Below are 22173 nucleotides of genomic sequence, written 5' to 3'. Positions count from 1 at the left end.
GTACACACTGTACATATTTAACTCTTGCCATTTTATAAGATTATTGTGTCTGGAGGTGCCATTTGTGCTTACGGCAATGGCAAGGAACAAATAATCATGCTGAGTGCGATATAAAGACCAGTGAATATTAAGGTGATATGACGAGGAACAGGATGAGATTTACCTTAACACTTAAGGTCAAGCTGACATCATTCCATAACATGCCTACTGTATGTGTCTGCAATAACTGATGGGAAAGCTAAAGCTTGAGCAGATCTTTGAGTCTTAACCTCATTTTAGCCTCGTAGTCACTGAGCCACTTGGAACTCAGCCATAAATCTGATGATAGAAAAGAGAGAAACTTGCTCCTACATTATCATTACCTGTTCTACAACGGTTATTAAGAGCTTGTGCTGACAGTGGACTAGAGTGGGTATGTATAAGAAACCTATAGTCAGCAGGATAAATGAGCATGATGAAGACAGCAGACCCCTAAGAGTCTTACAGAGGGCAGCGGGATAATAGAGTGGTCATGGAGAGAGGGCTGACCACAGCAATAGACAGAATGAGACCCATTCCTCTAGACTGTCAACCACACAGAGAGCCTAAGAGAGTAAACTCAAAGGTCTGCCTGATTAATGTGGGCCAGCTGAAGGCATTTAGCCTGGACAGTGCACTGCAGAGGCACAGTAAATACAGCAACTAGGATTTTATTCGGTTGTGAAGGACTGGGGCTGGTGGGGAGGGTTGGAAACATGAGGCTGACACAAGAGCACCGGGAGGAGCGGGGAAGTGGGGGGATTAACCCCTGGCAAACCTAAAGAGGTTCACAGAAACCCTACCAAAATACAAGTCCACATTCCCTGCATGCAGTGGGTTTAGTGAAGAGGAAGTTACCTTGCTGAGAGGTTAAGAGGTCGAGAGAGAGAGAGAAAGATGGCTAACTTAAGTAAGTGATGATACAGGAGCTTAAGGGCTTCTGAAGACATCCGACATGGAAAATGCCTTCGCAGGTTCAGAGATGAAGGTGGACCCCAAGGAATTCAGGCTGATCAGACACGCAATGCAACCAAGGCATTCAGGCTCTCTGCAACAAGCCCATCAGACACACAACCTGGCCTGGGAGAAGTTTTTTAAAATGCTGTGGGATAAGGGTCAATGTAGATTGTTCTTTCTTTCCCTGGGTGACAAGAATTGGTTTGTGCCTGTGTGTGTATATATATCTGTGTGCATAAAGTGAGGTGCTTTTTATTCCCTTAAGTGGGTTATCCACTAACTTTGGTCATTGTTGGTTAGAACGCCAATCATACGGTGTAAAGCAGAAATGCAATAACATGCATAATCAAACACAGGGAGAGAAAAGGACAAAGAGACTCATAAAGTATGAATTTAGTGGTCAAATCCATGCAAAACAACAACTCTAAAAATTTCCCCATTCTCCTCTCAGATGTACACCTGTAATTAGGATACTCACACTAAGAGCTGATGGCCTCAATCATCCCCAGTTAGCAAAAATGAGACACTGATAAAAGGAGTGACCTCTACTTTCAGCAATGTTTAATGGCAATCCTGTGAGAAAAACAGACTCTGACTTGTTTAAGTGTATATTATCTGAATCCTACCTAATGGTACATGGCAATGACAGGTATTTGTTCACACTGAATTTTTAAAAATCCAACTGGATTTGTCGTGAGTCCTCAGTACAGTGCCACGTTCATATCGAATATTCACACACACCATTGATAGGTTATGAGTGAAGAATATTGAGTCTCTGTAGTGGTGTTATTACGAGAGTTCCCTTGAATGCCATTTAGCCCAAGGCACATTAAATAACAGACTGAGAAGCAGCGAAGGTCAAAGTACATACTAATGTTATTGTAATGTTATGAGGGATTTAATACAACACCAAAATGGTTTAAAAATAAAATAAATTAATAAAATCATATAAAGACCGACATGATTTTAAATTGGTGATACAAAAAACAGACAAAACAATCACATCAAGGAGGATCATTAGCCAGCTGGGTATAAAGTGAAGATAGTCCTTCAGGAAATCCTTATGTCTGAGTCCTTCTAATAATCTCAGAGGACATCCCATGGCTAGTTGGCATTCAAAACCATATCAGAGGAATGTGCACAAAAGATATTCACATGAAACACACACACACACACACACAGTATGATTGCAAAGGGAGCATTATAGTGGGAAGTCCCCATGGCAACACAACAAAAATGACATGATTTCACCATGGCAACAGGGACTCCACAGGAATATTAATGCAGGAGGTCATCTTTTGAAAACACACAGGCAGACTGAACAGACAATACATGCAATACAACAGACAGTGGACATTACCGTTCACATATTGCATATTAATACTGGGGAAATCCATCTGACTGTACATCAGTACTGCATAGCCATTTGGTGAATGTGGAGAATTTAAAAAGACATCTTTTTCAGAAGGTTTTCAGTCATCCCATTTTCTTTTTTAAATAAACAAGTCTTCCCTTTCATTTCTGGAAAAGATAAGTCTGGTAAAAATGCCTTGAGATGTTGAAAATTGTGCACATTGCATGGAATCCACTTAGGTCTTTCAGCGGCTCCACAACATCTCACTGTACACACACACACACAGACCACATACCTCCCCATGTCAATCCTCAGAATGGACTTAAGCACTTGCCTATTACCCCTCTCTCTCCTTTCCTGTCTACTGTTCCTTTGTCCCCAAGGAACTTGCCTCCCACGATATGTGGTGTTCAATTGTGAGCAAACCTCAGACAGCTGGCGTGAAAAATGGCCTGAGAGATAGAGAGAAAGATAGAGAGAGAGAGAGAGAGAGAGAGAGAGAGAGAGAGAGAGAGAAAGATAGGGAAAGAGAGAGAGAGAGAGAGAGAGAGAGAGAGAGAGAGATTGAAGACATTCTTGCCCACAGACTCATCCTAGTGTGGGAATATCTGCTAATCATTAGTCAGCATGTCAAGGCATGAAAATGTCACCATTAACATAAGGCACACTCATAACACCCTGAGGAAACACATCACACAGCTCCTGTGGATCATTTTCTCAGATGTTATGCTCAGACCTATGTTAAATTTACAAAAAATATTTGAAAAATCAAATTATTAGTCTGCTTAATCAAACTAATAAATGAAAAGTAAAAGACCAGATATAATATAAACCATATGTAAAATAAACACACTTAAACATATGTAGGCATAACAGAACTATTTTGAATCAGATTTTAACATTGCCTAAAAAAATGACAGGATACATTTTATTATGTCTAAAGGTCAAACTGTCAAGAGGTAACTTGCCACTTGGTCCTCCAATCACCAAACAAACTCTTCCTGTTTGTTGTCCCTTCATAAGAACTTCTCACCTGCTCAGCCACTAAGACCTCATTAATCCTGCATTTTAACTATGCATTTTAAATAGGAAAGCTCATTATAAACAGGGAACTGTAATCACCTCTTTAATTAAAAACAGTTCCACTGTGGCACATGCTTTAGATAGAGATTTGATCCCCTCTTTGTCTTATTCATTTTATGGTAATTGTAAAATGTGTTTATGCTCTACTGACTTAGCCATCAATCAGTTTTATTCCTTCATTTTAGTTCTTGCAATGTATGAAGAGCTGGGAGATTTTTTCAACTTTTTCTTTTCCTTTTACATGGAAATGTGTTACAAGACTGAGGCTGAACACTCTCTGCGTGTCAGACATGCTATTTGCATGGATCCTGTCTGTCTGGTATTGTACATAATCACGGGGTAAGCAGGCTTCCAGACCAACTAGTTAATTATTTGATAAATACTTTGAAAATCTCAGTAATGAAATCAAGTTTAAAGTTTAATTTAAAATCCTCATTAATGTTCAGGAATTTTTGTTTTAAATCTCAGTTCCCTAACTCTTTGAAATAGGACAGTGAAGAAGACAACAGCTGTTGTGAACATTAACCAGTTTAATGTCTCCATCTAGCTGTAGTGAGATATCAGAGCATTTGGGTGTGAGCATGACAGTAGGCTAATCTGTCCGACAATGTTGCCCTGGTTAATCTCTTTTATTAGGCTACACCTCTTTTAACCCTAGCTGTCTCTGCCATGGCAGTGAAGCAAGTCCTTAACAGTGTTTTTGCTGAAGATCTACCGTTGTGAGTTGGTAACCAGTGTGTGATCAGCATGGTGAGTGAAAAACACCCAGCCTGAGCTAGCGCAGTTATACTGAGATAAGGCAGAACCTACCAAGAAACAGAATGGGATATCCCGTTGTTTCACGGACAACACATGACAGATCAACTTGGAGAGAGCCATCACAACATTAAGGAAGATAACAGAAGCATAAAGAACAATGAAGCAGTCAAGGAACAAACAGAATAAACATGCGTGAACAGCTGAAGGTCATATTTATGATGACAATTAATACACTTGAGACTGTTATGATATAAGATTCCCCAACATACATAAACGCGGGACCTTGTCGTCTGTGTCATGGTTATATTCTACTAAATACACTGGCGGTATTTGCTGCATTTGTGTCGTTGCACTTTTCATTGTGGGAATTTCGGTTCCTCCACCAGCTGGAGTTCTACAACGAAATTATCCTACTACCACAGTGACCCCTTGCGTTCATAAAGGGCGTGATGTTTGTAATGAAATTCTGCTAACACTAATAGTGACACCCAGCGTTGGTAGAGGAGACAACTTTTTCAAAACCGTACATGTGGGCTAACGTGACATTCCGTTTAATATGATATTGCCTTGTGATACTAACAATAAAAAAGACTTCCACCAAAATTGCGTCAGACACCAATCAACCATATAAACTGTATAATTAATAATTACTATGTTTAAACCAACTGACACGGCGAGGTTATTAGTATGTAAATGAGGGGGAAAGTCGTAAAAACAGCTTAAATTAAACGTTCAGGTATCGTTAACCCCTTCACTCAGACCATATCCTTGCCTACTGATCTTACCTAACAGATAGACCTATTCACGGCAAAAACATACTGACAAACTGATGTTGCTCCTTTAAATCCTACAACGGCAAGCTGCCTTGCATACCTAGTAAGCAGGGAGGTGCAATTTTTTTCCCGACACTGCCGCTTTTTAAAAGGCATCTCCCGCTCCAAAACGCCCTTTTGCTCATTGGCTCTTTTGAACATCTCTAATCGACGTGATTGGATATTTTTGAATGGCGTCAGCGCGGCTAGTTTGAACCAAGGAAATCGTACGGGGCAGCACACTCCATACCATCAACATCGCAACGAGTCCCGAAAAAAGTTAAACGTCCATCGAAATTGAAAATATTTTTGCAGTAAAATGTGAGTATTGAAAGTTTGAATATATTACATGTTGAAGATTGCATTTATTAGATATCATTAACGTTAAGCGATAGCATTGTTAATTCGGAAATAAGATGCCGAACTGAGGAGTACAGCGGGTTAAGTTTTACTCGGTCGATTTTCACACCGTGCAATCGTTCTGAGTTAAATACATTTTAGCACCTTTTATATTAAATGCATTGAGATAAGCTTGTTTATCTTACGTTGTACATGTAAATATTGACATTTATTCGATGTCAATGTCTGTGGTATACCTTACAGTGAAATGTTGCTTAGCTAGCAAAGCTAACTTGCTCAGTTAGCTAACGTTAAGCTTGGTTCTGAGGTGACTTGACAGATTAGCTAATCAACCAACAACCCCTGTACTCAATAACTTAAAACTGTACCCATGCTTTGTTCAGACTGACTTCTCAGTGAGTTAATTTTACGTCGGATCTATAATCGCGGGGAAACACTCTTCATTTGATCTAAAAATGGCTCCGAATATTTCTATCTTTGTACCAACTGTGACTATCATATAGTCAGCGTCAGCTAGCTTGTTGTAAAAAAGTTTCATGTTCGCTAGCTGCTTAAAAAATGTCATGACCTTCAGTAGAGTACATCCTTGTAATCTATAATTACTGAAACTGAAGCCATCGATTTCTCCATATAATGTGTTTCTTTTACGCCCAGAAGAACCTTGAAAATGGAAGACTACTTGAAGATAGAGAAAATCGGAGAAGGTAACAGAATTTTCTCTAAAACCATTTTCCATGTTACAAGCCATTTATCAGTCCCTCATGTTGCGCCATTAAGGCCAAATTCGCGTGTTTGTTCAGCGCTCATTTTTTCCAGTTTCTCTTAAACCAGAAAATGCTAATATTTGAGAATGTAAACATCTAATGACTGTATAATGTCATTAATTTGACATGTGGGTATGTGCTGAGCACATAATTTCATGACATGTTTGTGGACGTCTTCAGTTCTTGCCCTCTCATCCTTTCAGGTACATATGGGGTGGTGTACAAAGGTAGGCATAAATCCACAGGTCAGGTGGTCGCCATGAAGAAGATTCGCCTCGAGAGTGAAGAAGAGGGAGTGCCTAGCACTGCTGTCCGTGAGATCTCCCTCCTCAAGGAGCTGCAGCACCCCAATGTTGTACGGTAAGAGACCATTTGTGTGAGACCTTTCTCTCTCTCTCTGGGTCGTCTATGAGTTCTTCAGTTTAAGCATCCAGCCTCTGTTAATTTTGTTAGGACTAGAACAAGAGTTGTGGATAAGTGTCTCATCCTTTGTTTTTGTTTTTTCTTTTTTTTCCCCCCCATCTTCTCTTCCTCCTACTCTGGTTTGTTTTGTTTTGTCTGTCTCTCCCTTAGTCTTCTAGATGTGTTGATGCAGGAGTCCAAGCTTTACCTGGTTTTTGAATTTCTCTCTATGGACCTAAAGAAATACCTGGACTCCATTCCCTCTGGCCAGTACATGGATCCTATGCTTGTAAAGGTGTGTGTGTGTAGACAGAGCAGTATCATTTTCAGTGTTATTTGAGATGTGGGGTGTCTGTTAGTTAAGGTGTTGCCTTTCTGGTGTCCAGTGTGATACCCTTTCTTACGGTCTAGGGTCTATTAAGTACAATAATCAGGGCTAGTGTTCATTCTCATCTGCTGTTTTTGCCTAGTCAAAGAGATTTCACTATCATGATCAATTAATCTCTTTGTTCCTGCTTTTTAGAACCCAATAGTTTTCAATTTCACTTTTCATGTAGTTGTATTTTCTTCACACCTCAGTTACACAGTTACATTAATCACCCACAGTTACATTTATCAGTAGAGGTCTGCCTCTACAGTTTTGTTTTGATTTTTTTTTTAATGATTTTTAAATGCACATTACATGAGATTAATTAGAATGTCTCTCCTCCTTCTGGTCTGTCTCATTTCTTTGTAGAGTTATCTATACCAGATCCTGGAGGGAATCCTGTTCTGCCACTGTAGGAGAGTTCTCCATCGGGACCTGAAGCCGCAGAACCTCCTGATTGACAACAAAGGCGTGATCAAACTGGCAGACTTTGGGCTCGCCCGGGCTTTTGGCGTTCCAGTCAGGGTCTATACACATGAGGTAGGAGCCCAAAGACATTATGGTACAGAAAAGTGATATTGTCATATATGTGACAGCCCATCATATTTCACACACACAGAGTTCCATGGAAATGAAGTGTTGTCTTTAGCAAACATTTTCCTCCAAAGTTGTTCAGGAGCTAATTGATTTTTAAGTGGAGTAAATGCTTCACCTGTATGACTGTAATAAGTTTATTGCCTCACTCTCTTACATTAAATATAAGAGTTATAAATGTCTTCTGACATGTATGTCAACAAAGTACATAAGTGACTGGTGAATAGCTCAATGAATGTGTGAGAGTGAAATTGAAAGTTTTGTGATTTTGTTTTTTGTTCCTTCATATGTGCAGGTGGTGACTCTGTGGTACAGAGCTCCAGAGGTTCTGTTGGGAGCTTCTCGTTACTCTACTCCAGTGGATATGTGGAGTATTGGAACCATCTTTGCTGAACTTGCCACCAAGAAGCCGCTCTTCCACGGCGACTCCGAGATTGATCAGCTCTTCCGGATATTCAGGTGCAGTGTTGTGTGTCTTCCAGGCACTGATCCATTATAATTAGCTTTCTTTGATTTTCCTGCACTGATTTCATATCGGGTGTTTTCTCAGCAATCCGTGCAGTGATGTTGCTTAACTACTCAAGTTATACGGAATCACCTATAGCAGGGAAGCTAATAATGATTGATGTTTTTTATTGACTGGTTATAAAACAAATGTATGTGTGCGTCCTGTAGGACTCTGGGTACACCAAACAATGATGTCTGGCCTGATGTGGAGTCGCTGCCTGATTATAAGAACACATTCCCTAAATGGAAGTCAGGCAACCTGTCAACAATGGTGAAAAATCTGGACAAAAATGGCATTGACTTGCTGGGGGTGAGATTCTCTCAGTCTGTTGATTGACACAGATTTTCTACTATAAATGTAGCTAATTTGTCACTACTTCATTTATAGAACCTAAAAAAATGTTGAGTTAATCACTGAGAAAGGTGGTGAATCCTTGGTGGTAAAATGTGACTTTGTTTTCTCTCTCTCTCTCTCTCTCTCTCTCTCTCTCTCTCTAATTCTCTGTCTGTTAGAAAATGCTGATCTATGACCCACCCAAGAGGATTTCAGCTCGTCAGGCCATGACCCATCCTTACTTTGATGACCTAGATAAAAGCACCTTACCAGCCAGCAACCTCAAGATCTAAACACTGACAAATGACATAAACCTCACTTAACGCAATCAGAGTGGTTCTAATAATACAGCAATAATGAGCAGTGTCTTTTGTTTGTCTGTTTGTTTGTTTTCTTCTGAAGCTTTTCTATGTTTGTCTTTTGTATATTTCTAAGCTCATATTTTGTATGATATATGAAACACCTTTCTGTAAATATGTTTTCTATGTTTTTTGGACCTAAAAATAGTTTGTACTTACAGTTGAACCTCACAAGAGGCAACCAGCATATTGTCAATAAAGTGCACTTTTTGGGATCCTAAATATCTGTTTGGAGTGGTGTGAATAGTATAATTCATTCACTTTTTTTTTTTTTTTTTAATTCGTGGGCTCATAATGACCTTTACCTCAGTGTTTGCTAATATCTTGCACGGTTGTCATTTTCCTTAACAGCCTAAAATAGGCTGAACACTGGTAAATAAATGATTGTTTTCAACAGTTAAATGGGTAAAACAAAAAGGCTTTTCTTGCTGATGCAGTTCTCATACATTCTCGAAGGAAGTGAGGAAAAAAGCACCTTTTACCAGTGGTCCTTAAGCTGTAAAACTATTGTTCACCCTACAAAGGTTGTGTATTGACATGGTGAAAGATTGAAGAATTGTTCAGAAAATGTAAAACATTTCTCATGCGGTCCAAATGTCAAAGGTAAAATTACCCTTGTGTTGTGATATATGAACTTCAGTAGTTAATTAGATCTTTGTATTTTGGATACCATCGCTGGCACATGGTAGTTTTAAATGCTGTTGAGAAAAGAAAGATTAAGAACTGTTTGCTCCTTTTTTGCAAGTACTGTGATATTTTAAAAGAAATATGCCAAGTTTTGTAGCGTTTATTTTACTATACACCTCACCTAGTGGCAAAGGAGCAGTTATATTTGGACATGAAAGGTTTGACCTGCTTGCGTCTAACTGATTGTAAACTGATTTGTGAATGCTGTCTTTTGTGTTTTAAGAAGTTGTCTTTTAAAATAACCTGACTCCATTTGACCAGTAGGTGGTCTCTAAAGGCCAGTCTACATCACCCCAGTTAAAAAACCCCCACACAAATCTGCATGATTTCAGCAAGTGCTCCACATCATTCAGCACATCAGATGGACATTGATCTGCTGTATTGATTTAAAAAAATAAATAAATAAAATGTGCTGCTCTGTCAGCCTCCTAGAACTAGATTCGATTAGATCTGTCAACATACGCTCTTACCTGTGTTATCTGGATAGATCTGTCAACATACACTCATACTTGCATATGAGCTTTTTTCTGTTAGCCCTTTAATGGAGACTGTTTCGATAAAGAGACAATAAACCAGAAAGTAGGCTGGAATGAGACTCCAAGACACTGTAGCTCTACATAAACAGAACACACTGGAGACAAGTAAAAAAAAAAAAAAAAGCGTTTCACATTACCATACTACAGAGGCAACAGATGAAATCGTTTTTCTCTGTCTTATGTTAGAGAATTAAACAGATAGTGCTCTTTTTCTGTCTGTAAGTTTACACAGTGAAAAGCTCAGTAAAAGTTAAAAGTAACATCCATTACATAAATGTTCAACACAGATTAAGGGTAAACAAATGAAACAGTAAAAACAAAGATAAGGGGGGGAAACAAAAACTTCTGTCAAAAGCTAAATGTCCAAGGTTCAAGACAAACCGTCTGCCCTCTCCAAATGTAGTCTTTTTGTCATGCAAATTCCTTTACTGCTGCCCAAGGACAGGGGAGATTAAACGTCTCTTGCTTTGCACTTGTCATAAAACGAGAGCAAAAAGCAACTGGACTTGACAGGTCATGAAGTGAATTACTTCTTTCATATTTTTTTTTTACACACTTTCACCCATTCTGTTAGCTTTGTGAGGCTGCACCAGATATTCTCTGGTCAGAAAACTGGAAAGGTTCATAAGTCAAAAATGGCTGAAATATTTAATGTTGGAGACTAAATGTGACACGTAAGGCTAATTTTTGTAATCATGATCTATGCAGTTTATGTCTCGCATACTGTTGTGTTTATGCTCAGTGAGCAGGATAAGTTAGCATCTCAAAGTTCAAACAACCCAGGTTTCCTGTTTTAATTTCTCATGTCTTTCCCCTTGGAATGCAACCTGTGCGGCATTAAAAGATAAACTCCATACAAATCACAACCACAGATCCTAAAGGTATTTGGCAGACATATGTTGTGTAATTATTGTTGTTCCCTCCTTGGCAAATAGCCCAACTTCCTGTGTTTGTAAAAGGCAGCGATGAAGGCTTAACCCCAGGGCCTTAGGGGGCTGTTTTTACACACAGTCCAATCACATTTATTCAGATCTACCATTACAGCTGGTGATAAATGACACGTGCACTCTTAAAACCATTTCAATTTCTGGGCCTTTTATTGCAGAAGTTTTTCAAAGCTCTGTAAAAGGATGACATAATGATGTGAAGAAAAGGCCACATGCAGAAAAGCCATCCCACAGATTCATGAGTAATAAATATTCATTATGGCAAAACACATGAGCACAGTGTTCTTGTAAGAGACAAGCCAGTTATTGATAAATGACAGTTCACTGTCTGACGTCATGTAAAATGTGAGTCCAAATCTGAAAATGAGTGATTCATATATAATTGGCCATAATAAAACAGTGGGTGGTTGGTGTGGCTTTACTGTTAAAAACTCTCAGCTTGATTTGTCTGCATGTTTCCTGCTTAATACAGAGTAAAGCATATAAATTGCTGAGCTGTCTAAAAAGCATTTATTTAAAGGAAATACATATGGAATTCCCTTGAATAGCACTTTTCTAAAATAACTGTATTTCCTGTGTACATCTTTCAGGCACTATAAATAAACCATTTAATCCAAGTTCGAAGAGTATAAAAGCCCTCAGGGAGGTTCACAGTTTCCTTCCCCCTGTTTGTGTTCATTGAGAGTTTGATGATTGCGTCAAACTAGGTTAAATATGGTTAGATGAGCTGAGGTCAGGAATAGCCAACCCCTGTTTGTTTCAATCCAGCCGCCCCACAGAGAGCACAGTGTTACTGTTTACTGTTATCCAGAGATATAGACATCAACAATAGCTGCCTAAATTACCTTTGCAGTGAACTGAAATGTAAGATAAGAGATACAGATATAGTTATATAGATATAGATATAGATATAGATATAGGTATAGAAAAATACACACTGTGTGGAAATTTGAGGAGATGCATTTTGTGAGTAGTATAAATGTATATAACTATTTACAACTTTGTGAATCTAAATAACTGTATATAAAATGATATAAAATATATAAAATGACCAAACTGTGAAGTGTAAAGCAGCAACATAATCTATAGTGTCTGCTCATTGTCACTGGTATGGAAGGGAACAGAGTGTGTCCTTGACTGAAAGAACTGTGTGTGTGTGTGTGTGTGTATGCGTGCGGGTGTGGGTGTGTGTGCCTGGTCCTGTAGTATAATGATAAGCAGATGGGCTTTAACTATCACTGAAGTGAGATAAAGAAGGGACAGAGGGAGAGAGACAGAAATTATGCCACCAGTAAAATAATGTATAACACTAAAACAGATTATTTAAACATTTTTATTCTGCAAATGAAAAAAATCTGCTCTTCCTTCTGGCAATGATACTGTTAATTTTATGTCTACAAAAACAACTGTCTTGCATTTTATGACCTTCGAGACAAAGTTTTTCTTTGACTTTCTATGAATCTCACCACGCTGATCAATATAACAATACAAAATGAAATCAGTGTTAGAATGAAAAAGACGTAAAACCACATGAACTTTGTAATGAAGACAAAGTGTTTAAAATTTTTCAATCAGTTGTTTAGAGTATTCATTAAAAAAGACAACACCAGGTAACACTTCCCATACAGAATGCCATATGAGCATTACAGAGCGTCTTCATAAAATTTAGACAAGTTGTTAGCCTCTACAAACAAGTAAACTGTTAGACATCACGTAGTTAGCCCTTACAGTTGTTGATAACCCAGTTGGTCAATGATTATGGAGATTTATGGAGAACGTATTAAGATGATGAGTTATCATTCTGAAGGATAAGCATAAGTATTAGGTCATAAAGTGTTAGTAAACATTGGATTTGAAGACACTGAAAGATAATTGGTTATTTTATGTGATGAAATACAAACAAGTTGCAAAGAAGTCATTCTCAAGGACTCTGAAGCAAAAAAAAAAAATAAGCCAAGTTTTATTTTGCTTTTGGTTTCTTGTATTGGACTAAAAAATTTATTTATTTTGGTTTTCCGTTTTATTGGATTAAACTGAATTATTTCCATAATTTTGGTAAATTCTTGACGAATAGGTCCAGGTCCATTCTGACAAAACGATGACAGAAATTCTTCAGTTTTTGGAGAGGGACAGAAAGAAAGGAAGTAAGAGAGAAAGGTAGCTTGATTCGTTCAAACTCTGACTGTGCCACTTCTGTCTCCACCTTTGATTGAATGAAAAAGCAACATCAACACCTTTCACTCATTAATAACATGGAGAAGGTGCTGCATGAGGCAAACCCACTGTGACTTGTTCAGTGGTTATTCACTGAAGCAATGACGTTTTCAGCAACCTCACAGTTTTTTTTTTTTAAATATTGTTACATGAGAGATTGAGAGCAGCAGAAGGACCAGAAAAGCTATTCTGCCACCACACCCTTCTTTGTGGATTTTCAGGAATGGATTGCTGGTGGGTCATTGCAAATGAAAGAATACCTGGCAGATGCCAGGGGGTTATCATATCTCATTTCTCATTCTTTTCATACCCCTCCTTTCACGAAGAAGGAGTCGAGGAGGAAGCAGGAGGTCTATAATCTTGGCAGATGACAAATAATCGGTACAGGTTTAGAACAACCACCATGAAATTCTTGATGGCAAAGAACACCAGCATTTGATGGAACACCTCAAAGTACGTCATCACAGTGAGACGCACGACAAGGAACGGCCCATCCTGGATAAAGAGGCTCTCCACTATGTTCCAGATGTCTGTGCTGTGTCTTGACAGAAGTGTGTTATCTTGGTTGCAGGACCCACCCAGCTCAATGGACTCCACAGGTCTTGAGGTAACCACTACAAAGTGATAAATACATGCATGAACATCGGCATGCACACTGCAAACAAAATTCACACATTCAACACGATAATGTAGACATGACTGCCTAATGGATGGTCACATAAACACGAGATTATTGACACTGAGGGTACACTAACTCTGAAAGTATCAAAAACACTAAGCAGTATAGCTAATGCTGATGTAATTTCAGTTTTTATCAAAACAAATATTACCAAAGCCTTTAAGCGTGACAACTTATGATTTTTGAAATGAGCCTTCTAAACATTACTGAGACATCTAAACTAAACCTCTGGACATAATTAGACATGAGCTTTTTATTTGGAAAGAAAATGGATAGGGCTGGAGACTCATTCACACTAATCCAGAAACAAAGTGACTTGAGTCAATCCACATGCCTAGACCTTCCTGTTTGGTTGAATTATTTTTGCCTTAAAAGGAAGTTAAACAAAATCTTTAAACAAAAAACAGAACGTTGTGCCCTATTCATACATATGGATTTGATATGGACATGGTTTAACGGCCACTTAAATATAGTGGAGTACTTCAAGAGTCGATAGAAAACAAATAAAAGATACCCATTTCCTACTTTTGTGGAAGAAATCAATATCTTATTTATGAGAGAAATTGAGGTCTTTTATTAATTTGAAAAGAGACTTACTGAGAAATAAAAGAAATCAACTAAGTTTTTTCATCATTAATTTTAGGCCACATGGTAAAAAAAACAGCAACACCAACAACAGCAGTATTTCATCAAAATGCATCTCAACATAAAACTGTAAACATTTGTCCTGTTTGACAGAGCACCTCAAACTAAATGTTTATGGTCTTCCTGTCTGATATCAGCAATACACACAAGGACCTCTGCAGGGTGTGGTCAGGTTAACACTCTCATTAAGGCTTCTAATCAAGGACATTCTGCATATATATATATATATATGTGTGTGTGTGTGTGTGTGTGTGTGTGTGTGTGTGTGTGTGTGTGTGTGTGTATGTATGTATGTATGTATGTATATGTATATGTATATGTATATGTATATATCCTAGAATGTTAAAAACATTAATAACCATACTTACAATAAGTACAGTTATCCATGTCTATATTTCATAAGTTTGGCCTTTGGTGTAGTATGCAATTCTAAAATAAAAGGATTCATACTGTACTGAACTTACTGTCACTTTCTATCCTCCCTATTCTCCTCGTTTTATCTGGCTTGCACTTTAAAGACCCATGGTTTGAGTTAGATAGAGGACTGCTTCCCACAGTTCAAATTTGATGGGCTAGACTGCAGCTGTCTCTTAGATCCCATTTCAACTTACAAAACAACAAGATGTTGTTTGTCTTTTTTTTTTTTGACCAGTTAGGATATCTTGAGAATAGAAACCATTGGGAATGTTGTGTAACATATGCTGTTTCTCTCAAAACTGTAGTATGAAATCTGAAACCTGGAACTCTTTCTCAACTCTACTTTAGAATCCCCCTCTGAGAATAAAAAACTACAACACCCAACCAACATGATGCTTGAGAGAGAGAGAAAGAGAGGGAGAGAGAGAGAGAGAGAAAGAGAGAGCGAGACAGACAGAAAGCTCCCTGCTTCCCTAGTGATTCATACTGAGTCAGTTCTGAAATTAAATACTAAAGCAGACATCAGTTCCAGTAAAACTTTCCCTGAAACCATCTGTGAAATTATTCTAAAGGACACTAGTGCATACTCTGACCAAATGATACTTTTAGTCATCAACACTCATAAACATGTAAAAAAATCCCCTTTTCTGAATGTTGGCTCTGATACACAAACTGTGATTTGAGCAGGCTTTTTTTAATATGTCTCAGAGCTTTGTAAATGTTATTTTATAACAGCCTATTTGCCCACGGTAAAAGCAAAGTTATACTATGAAATTTTCAGGAGCTGAGATGTGTCCAGTAGAGTCCAGTAAAAGGTACCATGCAGAGAAGTTCACTACCATGCAAAATACCATTTAAAGAGGTTTTTTAACACTTCCTGTCACACAACAATTTGCTTTCCAGTACGGCATTTCCTGGAGTTGCAAAGGGCTCATTTCAGAGTTATTTTGAGTCCTATTTTGCATTCTGCTGTGTTAGAATTATTTATAAGAGGGAACTGTTTCACATTGTTTTCAAATTTGTTTTTATTCTAGCAGGTGTTAATTTATATTCACACAGAAAATGTGTATATAGTCAATAGTCACCAGTGTCAATTACATAAACACGCTGTTTCTCATTATATAAACTCATGCTTGATTAACTAAATTCTGGTGAATTTGCTATTCAAACATATTGTAAATGTACAGGACCAACACCATTTAACGATAGCTATTTGAGGTTAATGCAATTTTGACTGAGTGTAATGATAGCTTTATAACGAAATGACATTGTGATTTACCTGCCAGGTGTAGAGGAAACTGTAACATACTCCATGTCCAGACTGCCAGTATTATGTATACCAGCTGTGGACTGTTGTCCCTGTAACACACATATACACACATGACATCAGACATGCTTATAAAAGAAACAAATTCAGATCAGCAAAACAAAATCAAGGCTCATGTAAGCACATATTGTTTTCCAGATGCCATCAGAGATCAAACATGTGTCCGTTCTGGGTGAACTAGTAATCAGTCAACAGTATTGATTTTGGCAGGTGATTTTGATTTAGTCTTAGATTTAGTCTTTTGACTGAAACACATATTCGTTTTTGTCCTATTTTAGTCATTTGATCATTATTAGTTTTAGTCTAGTTTTAGTCTACGAAAACTATACAAGTTTTAGTCAATTTTTAGTCAAATGAGGTTTGTGGTATTTTTCCCACTGATTTTGCACCCACATTGTTAGCAGTACGTGTTATTTTCAGTTGTATTATAGCTAAAATGTATCCACAAATCCATTCTTTTCCTTCCACCGAGAGGAGCCATGATTTCAGTTTCCAAGTTAACCTTAGTTAAAATGTTTAACATTTGATTTCCATAGGAGGGGGCATATTGGTATGTATCAACCAATCATAAGCAAGCAATTTGAGTGTATGCACGTAACTGGATGAAAAAATATAGGCCTAAAATTGCTTGTCCATTTGTCTATCTGTGACGTTATCATCTCGTTATTATTCATCAGTGAAAATGGTAATATATTTTGTCACAGTTTTTTTATTTTCAAAGGTGCATTTTTATTTAGTTATCATCTCATTTTCATCACGAACAGTTTATCAGTTTTCGTCGACGAAATTAACACTGCTAGTCAAAGGCTACCAGGTTTATCAAGTTGCACTTGTGAGTGAAAGTAAAGAGACTCATGTACAAAATAAATAATACCTGTCAACCATCTTAAAAATGACAGAACATTTCCAACATTTTTTCTTATTGTGATTAAGACTAAAGTAAACGTATTAACCACTGCAGATTTTTACATTTACATGAAGGAAGCCTATTTCCAGTGTTACTTAAGACTTCATTCTCACAGGAAGGAAAAACTCACTTAACATCAGACAGCGTCTCACTGGTGAATTCCAGAATGTCTGCAGCCGTGCCAACAAAGATAAGCAGCAACTGTGACAGTTCGTCACGTGTAACACCACCTCCCAGAGGGAGAAGCCACTTGCCAAGGATCAGGAGGATGAGAAGTACCTGATGGAGGGCCAGAATCCAGTTGTTTGAACAAACAGAGGTGAGCATCTTCTGCAGACCCTGAAATACACCCACATGAGGGTCACAAAGGAAGTTTGAATAAACAGTCTCTCCGTCACTCTTTGTTGCTCTTACACACACAGACACACACACATACAGACACACAGACACACACACATATGTACACAGAAGTCCCACTCAGTCACCCTCTTCACTTTTCTCACGGAAAGAAGATTCTCAAGGTTTGGGATGGAAACCCCCCCCCCACTCCTCCCCCGCAAAAGGATGACATGGATTCATTTTTAAACCACATTACTCTGCTGTGTAAGCTATGGTCTCTAGCCAAAAGGCTTGAAGAAAAGGAGCAACAAATTCAACAACGATTAAACAAATAAACACATAGGAGTACATGCAAGAATACGATATTGTGACATGATGCTGCTGGATTAAAGAGACAAAACATAGAACATTCTATTAACTACATGGTTGAGGTCTTTCAGTTTGAAATGTATTGTAGTGCCAATACGTCAGTTACACAGAAAAATATTTGCCTTGACCCTGGCCCTGAACTTAGGAAGAGGATGTAGAACTCACTCAACTGTTAGTCTAAACAATCTGTAGGTCAAGACTCAGAAGAGAGGAAAATGAGGATTAGGTAACAGAAAGAGGCTGCTTAAAGTGTGAAAACATGGGATTTTCATCAGTAAATAGAACCTGAAAAGAATAAAAACAGTTTTAAAAAAGAGATTTGAAACAGTAAAAACAGTTATAGCAAGCAGAAATTCATAAAAATAGAAAAGAGTGCAAAAACATTGTGTTGTCTAATATGTCTGAATACAGAACACATGGTTATAGTGCCTGGAAGCTCAGCTTCTTTGGCAGTACAGTAGCTATAACAATATGCTTCCCACTCTGATTTGGCGGGGGGGTGGATTTGAAATGTTACCTTTGGCTTGTTTGGTTAAACTTTACACTGTTTGTCAAATTGGTATGACAGTACGTGAGAAGTTTGTCTGCAATCTCTGGACAAATGGCCTTCTCAAATACACTGCAGTTTCAATGAAATATTAAAGTATCTCAAGAAAATCTCAGTGTGCTCACAAACATGGAGATATGTTACATACACAAGAGTATAGTTTATGTACTAGAACTGTGCTAACCTGTAATGTTTGGTTCCCTAAAGTACCATTGAATGATGAGACCATGCTTTTAACACTGTCCCAGGAGTCCAGATTTCTACACTGAAATGACAAAAAGAGAAAAACACCAAAGAAGAGCCACTGAATAAATAAGTCTCAAAAAGTATACACTTAAGGTGACTTTATAGGACACTTCCTTTAAAAATTCAACAGGTAATTCATTTGATCCTGATAAACAACACTCTTCATGCAAAATTATAGTTGCACCTAAATCACCTCAGCACCAACTCAGTATTTGTTCTTTTCAGTTATAACAAAGTTCAGAAAATTTCTCTTTTTCTGTTTTGTTAAAAGGAAATCAAAATCATTTTATGTGGAAATCATAATAAAAACATATTGGTGAATGGTCCCAAAGACTCTTGGGTACATCCCATGGCAGTATCCATTCTGTGTTGTATCCTTAATTTTACGTCCCCTTGAGTCCGTATGTTGATATGTGAAGTACATACTTCTTTTTTTTTTTTTTTTTTTTACCACATTTGGGTTTAAATATGGCCCTCATAACAAAAGGATATGGCAAACCCGGCCTGCAGGATCTAGGATGTCCTGATAAAACCGCTGTAATGCATCAGTCATTACAGTGTGTACATTTTCATTACAAGCAAATAAACAGTAAAGTACTGGTGCCTGTGCTGGTGAACTACTGTAAGTGCAAAAGAAATATGGAACTGCATGTATTTAGATCTAGTCTAATATGGACTCGCTTGATTCAGATAGGTTACATGAAGGACCTCTGACAACTGGTTGTAAGTGACCTGGATTAGCCCCTGCAAGAGTCTAGAGACCCAATGCAACAGACCCTCCAGGCACAGAGGAATATATTTGATCGGACTACCTGTAGATCACTGGACTTGTTCGCTTGATGATGTAACTCCAGAATCCAAATGGACGGGATAATGCTGATGAGGAAGAGTAAGATAGCAGGAGAGAACCTAAGGAAGAGAAAACAGAAGAGTTGTGTTGACAAAACCATGAACTATACAAAACACTTAACACAACAATACAATCATACCTGAAGCCTCCTCCATCTGCAACTCAGTAAGAGTTATATGTTTAAAAGCTTATGTGCACACTCAGTCAGGGTCTATTTTTCCCACAGACTTCCTAATCCTTAATAATAAAGATTTACATATTTTATATGCTCTATAAGTATACATGCATTTTCCTTTGAGATACCCATTACCACAGCTCAGTGTTCATTAATTATTTAAGGATAAACTACATAAGAGATATGAGTTCCCAGCATATGTGGAGACTCAGAGTCGACCCCGTGACATCCTGTTTAGAGTCCCCCTCCAGAAAATTTTCTCTCAGGCGCAACAATGGAGCGAGAGGGATGCGAACTCACGGGATGGGGGGGAGGGGACAAGGCATCATTCTCGATAAGAATGTTCGAAGGATTTTTAATTGAAATTCTGCAGTCAAACATATAGACTTAATATATTTCAGGAACTGCTGCTCAGTATTTAACAGTAAATATCTGTAAAGGTTTCATTGTTCAAACATTGCAATTGGCATTCTTAAATTCTCACATTATCTACCCATGCATGCAGAACAAAGTATGTAAGAATTTCACTATAACGAGCAGGTCGATCACGACAGGAAAACGTATATCAAATCTTTTCCCCCTGTACGAGCCACTTACCACTTATAATCTTTTCCTTTTCTTCTCTTCAATGTAATTATCATTTCAATGATCAGTGGAATATAGAGGATAGTAAGTAACCAGTACACGTTGTCATTTTTCACCCAGGTCACTCTCCATACGCCGATTAGGGAAACGAGAATGAATAACGATCTCGTAATTATAGCACAAACGAATTTCACTAAAGGCATTTTGACATTTGTTAAGCAATATCGGTAGTCAGCGCTCAATTAAGGGCTGGAACGTCTCGCTATTACAGTTCTTAAAACATTCCTCCCACTCGGCGATACCTCTACGTCAGTAAAAGTTGATTAATTCAGAAGTCCTCCATCTCCGGGTACTGCAGGAGTAGCCTATCTGCTTTTTCTAGATAACTGAAACTGGAGTTGGTCTGTCTCAAAAAACTTAACGTCTAAAGTTACACAAACGTCATATATGCTGCTTTGATGCTGATTGTGCATGAATCAGATTACTCACAATGTTAAAAACCCCAAACCAAATCCGCCCCGTGCGACACAACTAGGCTTGTGAAACTTTCATGGCAATTATTATGAGGACCGGCAGAGGGCAGCATCCACATTTTGTTTCTCTCTACATATTTTGCACCAAATATGCACAACCCAGTATCCACGTTGCCAAAAAGATCACTATCCATCAGACAATAGACGTCATTTCAAATTATTCGTATTTTAACCATTCCGTTTAATATAAACAATCCATTCTTCGCTTGTTTGGCCTTGACAATGGCTGCTGCTGTTTTTAGCAGGCCAGAGCCCAATGGGTCTGTAGCCCACTCTTCACAGATGTCTCATATTAGTGAACGCACCATCAATGGTATTCGAAATTCAGAATACAGTCCACAGCAATGGAAAAATATCTCTCACCCCATTTAAGACTGACACTAGGAATGTGACTCTAATTAAAAACCATGCCATTAAAGTTTAAATGTTTCAAGAAACACAAACATATTGGAATTATTTTACAGGTCAAGACACAGTCCATATTTAGAACCTTTGGAAAATGAGGGGTTGTGGAGGAGGGGGTGTACAAAAAACAACAACAACAACAACAACAAAAAAAAAACAACCCAGAGATGTCCATAATAATTACTGTTCTGCACTTTAAATGGCTAACAGAATGAGGCTACATACAGTTTCTGCTGCCTGACCTGGTAATGTAAAGGGCCCTCTACACTCAGCAGGCCCAGGCTATTGTTAGAGAGCTTTTAGCATTTGTAGACAAGCTGATGTGGTTCCCAGCGCAATCCACTGTAATTCTGTCAGCGAGTCTCTACAAAAGAACAATGGGTTAGTTCTTAATACTGGGCCTGTTACTGAGCGCAAAAAGGAAAGCTTGACTGAAGGCAAGCAAATGTGGTGCCGCTCTCCAAAGTGTTTTAGACTGTATCTCACTGATATTTTTAGAAGAAATGGTTAATAGTCTTTACAGCAAAATAGAAAAATTGCAGTTATTAAAAACTCTATTTTAGAACAACATATACTCGTAAAATAAAGAAAAGAAAAGAAAAGAAAAGAAAAGAAAAGAAAAGAAAAGAAAAGAAAAGAAAAGAAAATGAAATGAAAGGAAAGAAATTCATTTGATGAGGCAGTGTCTGATTATGTGGGGTGTCTGATTATCAAGCCTTGTGGCACCGACAAGGCCGAAGACAATAACGCTTCACAGAAATGACCTACTACCCAAATCATAGCAGCTGTAGCTATTAAACTGGGCTTTTGGTGAAAGTATGTGTAAATATTACTTTTAAAAAACCTTAATAGAAGTCAGTGATTCTAATGAATTTTCATATAGCAAACAAAGTTAATTTAGTCCAGAGCTGTTTGGAGAGCTGAAAATTCAAGTCAAAGGTCAAAGTCAGTTTAAAGCAAGACAGAAAAAAACAAGGCAAAAGCATGAGACAGGAAGAGATCTTTTGAGATCCGGAAGGAGTTTGGCCTATCAAATTTGCATCATGTACTTCTCAAGCATATTATTCACTTCCATCAACTTTCATTCCCTTTCAA

General features: G+C 38.0%; 2 protein-coding genes across 4 annotated transcripts; one reads left to right on the top strand and one right to left on the bottom strand.

Annotated features, from left to right (window-relative positions):
- Nucleotides 1–6010: 6010 nt before the first annotated feature.
- On the top strand, nt 6011–8604 carry cdk1 (cyclin dependent kinase 1). 3 transcript variants are annotated; one of them, XM_030786004.1, is made up of 7 exons: nt 6011–6047; nt 6311–6386; nt 6678–6804; nt 7246–7418; nt 7870–7929; nt 8146–8287; nt 8491–8604. In XM_030786004.1, the coding sequence occupies exons 1-7, from the start codon at nt 6011–6013 to the stop codon at nt 8602–8604; spliced, it is 729 nt and encodes a 242-aa protein (XP_030641864.1). The 3 variants fall into 3 exon arrangements, with proteins under 3 accessions (XP_030641864.1, XP_030641861.1, XP_030641863.1); XM_030786001.1 differs by having other exon boundaries at nt 6311–6467; nt 6681–6804; nt 7246–7416; nt 7766–7929; XM_030786003.1 differs by having other exon boundaries at nt 6311–6467; nt 6681–6804.
- Nucleotides 8605–12375: 3771 nt separating this feature from the next.
- Nucleotides 12376–20614, bottom strand: tmem26a (transmembrane protein 26a). Its single transcript, XM_030786768.1, has 6 exons — nt 20153–20614; nt 19343–19439; nt 18469–18549; nt 17160–17368; nt 16075–16154; nt 12376–13668 (listed from the first exon to the last, which is right to left on the bottom strand). Exons 1-6 carry the CDS (start codon nt 20341–20343, stop codon nt 13373–13375), a joined length of 954 nt encoding a protein of 317 aa, XP_030642628.1. The 5' UTR covers nt 20344–20614; the 3' UTR covers nt 12376–13372.
- Between the last annotated feature and the right edge of the window lie 1559 nt (nt 20615–22173).

This window comes from Chanos chanos, chromosome 10 (genome assembly GCF_902362185.1).
Source record: "Chanos chanos chromosome 10, fChaCha1.1, whole genome shotgun sequence".
NCBI classification, from domain to species: domain Eukaryota; kingdom Metazoa; phylum Chordata; class Actinopteri; order Gonorynchiformes; family Chanidae; genus Chanos; species Chanos chanos.
The sequence above is the reverse complement of the archived record's forward strand: the minus strand, read 5'-3'. Positions and strand labels throughout refer to the sequence as shown.

What these genes read in the sequence shown, in the direction of transcription:
- cdk1 (XM_030786001.1), top strand. Translation starts at nt 6,011, where the DNA reads ATGGAAGACTACTTGAAGATAGAGAAAATCGGAGAAG. An exon ending in GATAGAGAAAATCGGAGAAG is followed by an intron (nt 6,048 to 6,310) that starts GTAACAGAATTT and finishes TCATCCTTTCAG; the next exon opens with GTACATATGGGGTGGTGTAC. An exon ending in CAGCTCTTCCGGATATTCAG is followed by an intron (nt 7,930 to 8,145) that starts GTGCAGTGTTGT and finishes TGCGTCCTGTAG; the next exon opens with GACTCTGGGTACACCAAACA.
- tmem26a (XM_030786768.1), bottom strand. Translation starts at nt 20,343, where the DNA reads ATGCCTTTAGTGAAATTCGTTTGTGCTATAATTACGAGATCGTTATTC. An exon ending in AAAGGAAAAGATTATAAGTG is followed by an intron (nt 19,440 to 20,152) that starts GTAAGTGGCTCG and finishes TCTCTTCCTTAG; the next exon opens with GTTCTCTCCTGCTATCTTAC. An exon ending in GAGACGCTGTCTGATGTTAA is followed by an intron (nt 16,155 to 17,159) that starts GTGAGTTTTTCC and finishes TGTGTGTTACAG; the next exon opens with GGACAACAGTCCACAGCTGG.